This window comes from Sapajus apella, unplaced genomic scaffold (genome assembly GCF_009761245.1).
Source record: "Sapajus apella isolate SASKATOON/1434 unplaced genomic scaffold, GSC_monkey_1.0 scaffold86, whole genome shotgun sequence".
NCBI lineage: Eukaryota > Metazoa > Chordata > Mammalia > Primates > Cebidae > Sapajus > Sapajus apella.
The window spans coordinates 919,985-923,390 of NW_022437026.1; the positions used below are offsets into that span (position 1 = coordinate 919,985).

Sequence of the window (3,406 nt, forward strand, 5' to 3'; positions counted from 1 at the left end):
CAGGGACAGCCTAAACGGAAAGCACATGCTGTTTCCCCTCAGCCTGACTGATTTGGCATTCAGAGTACAAGCTCACAGGAGAGGGGCTGGGCCTCTCCAGTCAGGAACTGCAGTCAGAGACTTCCCCTGCTACTTGCCCGGAAAGAACATTAGGAATGCCTTTCAGTGCCTTGCTTCCTGAACTAGCTCACAGTAGCCAGGCGGCCCGGGGCAATCCCACCATATTTCACTCTCACCGCTGCGGGAATCCAGATGCAGGCCAAGTACAGCAGCACGAGGGACATGCTGGATGATGATGAGGACACCACCATGAGCCTGTATTCTCAAGCCTCTGCCACAACCCGGCGGCCGGAGCCCCGCTGCACAGGTACTCTGCCTCCTCGGGTCCGAATAGACCAGACCCCTTTGCAAAACGTGCGAGATGAGCTATCCTTCCTAGAAATGTACAAAATAGAGAAAAAAGAAGAAATGTTGTTGTGATTTACAGTGATGTGTAGCTGTGCACTTTCCACAAAATGCCTTATACGTGAATATCTGGAAATTTAAACCCAATCATCTACATACAGATGTTTGTTTTTCTGAAATTCTATTGCTAGCCTAGTGGTTTGCAGTTGAGCATGTGTTGCTTTTTCCATGCAGGCATAGCATACAAAAGTGAAATTTTATGTACGATTAAAGCTACATCCTTTCTCTTTCCCACCTTCCCTAAAACAAGCCAGGTATTGTTTCGTTTACCATCTGATCTGGAAATTTAGATTTATAAAAGCCACGTTTTTGCTGGTTTTGAAGTCATGGCTTTAGAGGGGGATTTTCAAGTATACCAATTAACCCTAGTTTTCTGTTACAATAATTTTGCCTCTTGAAATTGTGAGCCCTTAAGAGAGTCATGTCAACATCAGACGTTTGGTTTTATCATATGTGAAATGAAGGATGATTAAAGCAAATGCTTTCTAAGGTTCCTTTACCTCTGGACGTCTGTGATTCAATAATTTAAATAATGGCGTCAAATTCCATTATGTCCAGTCCCTATCCCCTTTTACTGTATTGATTTCAGAATATTGTGGAGAAGATTGAATCAAATTATGAAAATATTTAATGTTAGTTATATTTTGCTTCTATCCTATAATTTTATTTCCAATTACTCCCCCTATGACATATTAGTGATTTTTTTTTTCAGTTCTATTCAGTTCCATAATTCACACACTTAGAGAAGGATTTTATTTCCTGGGCCACTCAGCCAATCTAAAGCTAAAATATGACTTAAGTTCTAGTGAAAAGGAATCACATGGCACGACTAGATTCCAGGTCTTAACCCAGGTACACCACTTACCTTCTGTGTAACTTTGGAGGCGTTATTCATGTATCCTGGTGGCATCATAGTCCTTATTTATAAAATATTAATGGCCACAAACCTGTATACAGGACTCATTATGTGCTGTCAGTGTTTTAAATTCTTTAGGTATGTTAGTTTATATTAACTTTAATTAATATTAAACAGAAGTAATAAAACTTCCTTTACAAGGTGGTCCTGAGTACTGAGAATGATGAATTATGTGAAATACTTGATATATTACAGACACTCCAGAAATGTAGAATTCCTTTCAACATTCCATTTCTTGAGAATTCCTAAAGCGTTCCTTTCAGCAGTTTTCTGTCAGTCTGTATCAGATTGAACAGACATTTATTCAGTGCCTGTATTTCAATATGTCCTTTCCCTTCTGACTATATCATCATTTTCTTCACCTTTGCAAATCTGGATATACCTTATTATTTTATTTTTTTCAAAAATGTTCTCTTCCTTATTTTTTTATCAGATAACTTTTGGTTTTCCTTTCTTTCTCCTACTAAACTCTTGATATTCACTTTCCATTTATTAAATGATCCTCCACTTGAGACCCACTGATGTGGCTTTTTTTTTTTTTTAACTAAACTATCCGGTAAGCTGTTAGGGGACATTGGGGATTTCCAACCTCTTTGACACGAAGCTAAGTGACAAAAGTAGGAATGTCAATTTCTGTAGCCACAGGAGATATGAAATACGATACAAAGTGTTTTCCTCCAAAAAATATTATGAAGAGTCCATTTTTAGGGCTGTGGTTTTGAGTGTCTTGTCTATAACTTCATTTTCCACCTCTGACTGGAGCCAGGAGCTCTCTCTAGGACTAGTGATCAGCATAATCAAGAACAGCATGTACAAATAAGTTCTGCTGCGCTTGAAGGGTGGAGAGGGAGGTGGAGCAAGATAAAACACTAGCTGCAACATCTGGGGGCCTCTTTGCAAGAAATGGAAAGAATTGTCTTGGAGGGAAACATCTGGAAATAGTTATCTTACCCTACATATATGATATCTTGTTTTCATCTTTTATTGGTAAGGCAAACATTTAGAGGAATGTCATCATAGAAGTATAATTATTTCTTATATAAACATATCTGATATACCTTTGCTGGTAAAAAATAACAGAGCAGAAATCAGTCAGAATTTTTTGGCAATGTGGAAGATTCAGCTTCAGCATAATGCTGTGACACCATTCAGAGCTGGCAACTTTTATTTTGTAGAATTAATAAAAATAAAGCACACACATTCATTTAATTTCTAGATGTTTATTTTGTCAATAACACTTGACATCACAACTATGTTTGTGTTTAAAAATGCCAAACAATTAAGCTAGTAAAAATGAAAGACAACACCATCATGCATTTTTCACAAACTTATGTGTGGGGTCAAGTTATCCTAGTACTGAGTATTGATGTCCAATGTGATATGGTCCCTGTTCATAAGGAAATTGAAAGCCTAATACAATTCTCAACTAAGGTAAAGTATAATAAGGTGTTATGGCAGCAGCATGTATGGTATAGCTGAGAGCTTGCTTATATCTACCTAATTAAGTAGAGGAGCTCAGGAAAGACTTAACAGAAGGAGTGATGTGGAGAGTTGAGTTAATTTTAACATATTTCACATAATAAGGCATCAGGAGTGAAAGTGTTTGAGAGGCTGGGGACGCTACATTCAGAAAGACACATGAAGGGAAAGCTATGAGGGTTTTCAATAGCTTTGTAGTTTTACAGAACTATAAGCAATATGTGCAGCTTAGGTGTAGAGTTGGAGGAGGGAAACTTGGCAAGGGGTAAGCCTGCAAGCTAAGGAGGCCTTTTAGGGCATGCTGGTGTATTTTAATTCTATCAATAGTTGAAATGAGGTCAATGCAGGATTTAGATAGGGAGAAACAGCATTTTGCATTTTGGGAAGACCATCTAGGCTGCAATGGAAAGGACAGGTTGAAGGCATATGAAACTGGATGAGCCAATACAGAATTTTTTCACTAGTCTAGGACAAGAGTAGAAGAACATGAACTGAGGCCGCATGGTAAAAATGAGGAAAAAGAATCAGAGATGAACGATGTTGAGG

General features: G+C 38.2%; 1 protein-coding gene across 2 annotated transcripts in view; it reads left to right on the forward strand.

The window, feature by feature from the left end:
* The first annotated feature begins 112 nt into the window (after positions 1–112).
* Positions 113–3,406, forward strand: part of CLEC1A (C-type lectin domain family 1 member A) — a 25,043-nt gene continuing 21,749 nt past the window's right edge. For both annotated transcript variants that reach the window (XM_032254356.1, XM_032254357.1), the window contains exon 1: positions 113–367. In XM_032254356.1, the coding sequence (XP_032110247.1) occupies positions 253–367 (115 nt within the window). In that variant the 5' untranslated portion in view covers positions 113–252. The remainder of the gene's footprint in view (positions 368–3,406) is intronic.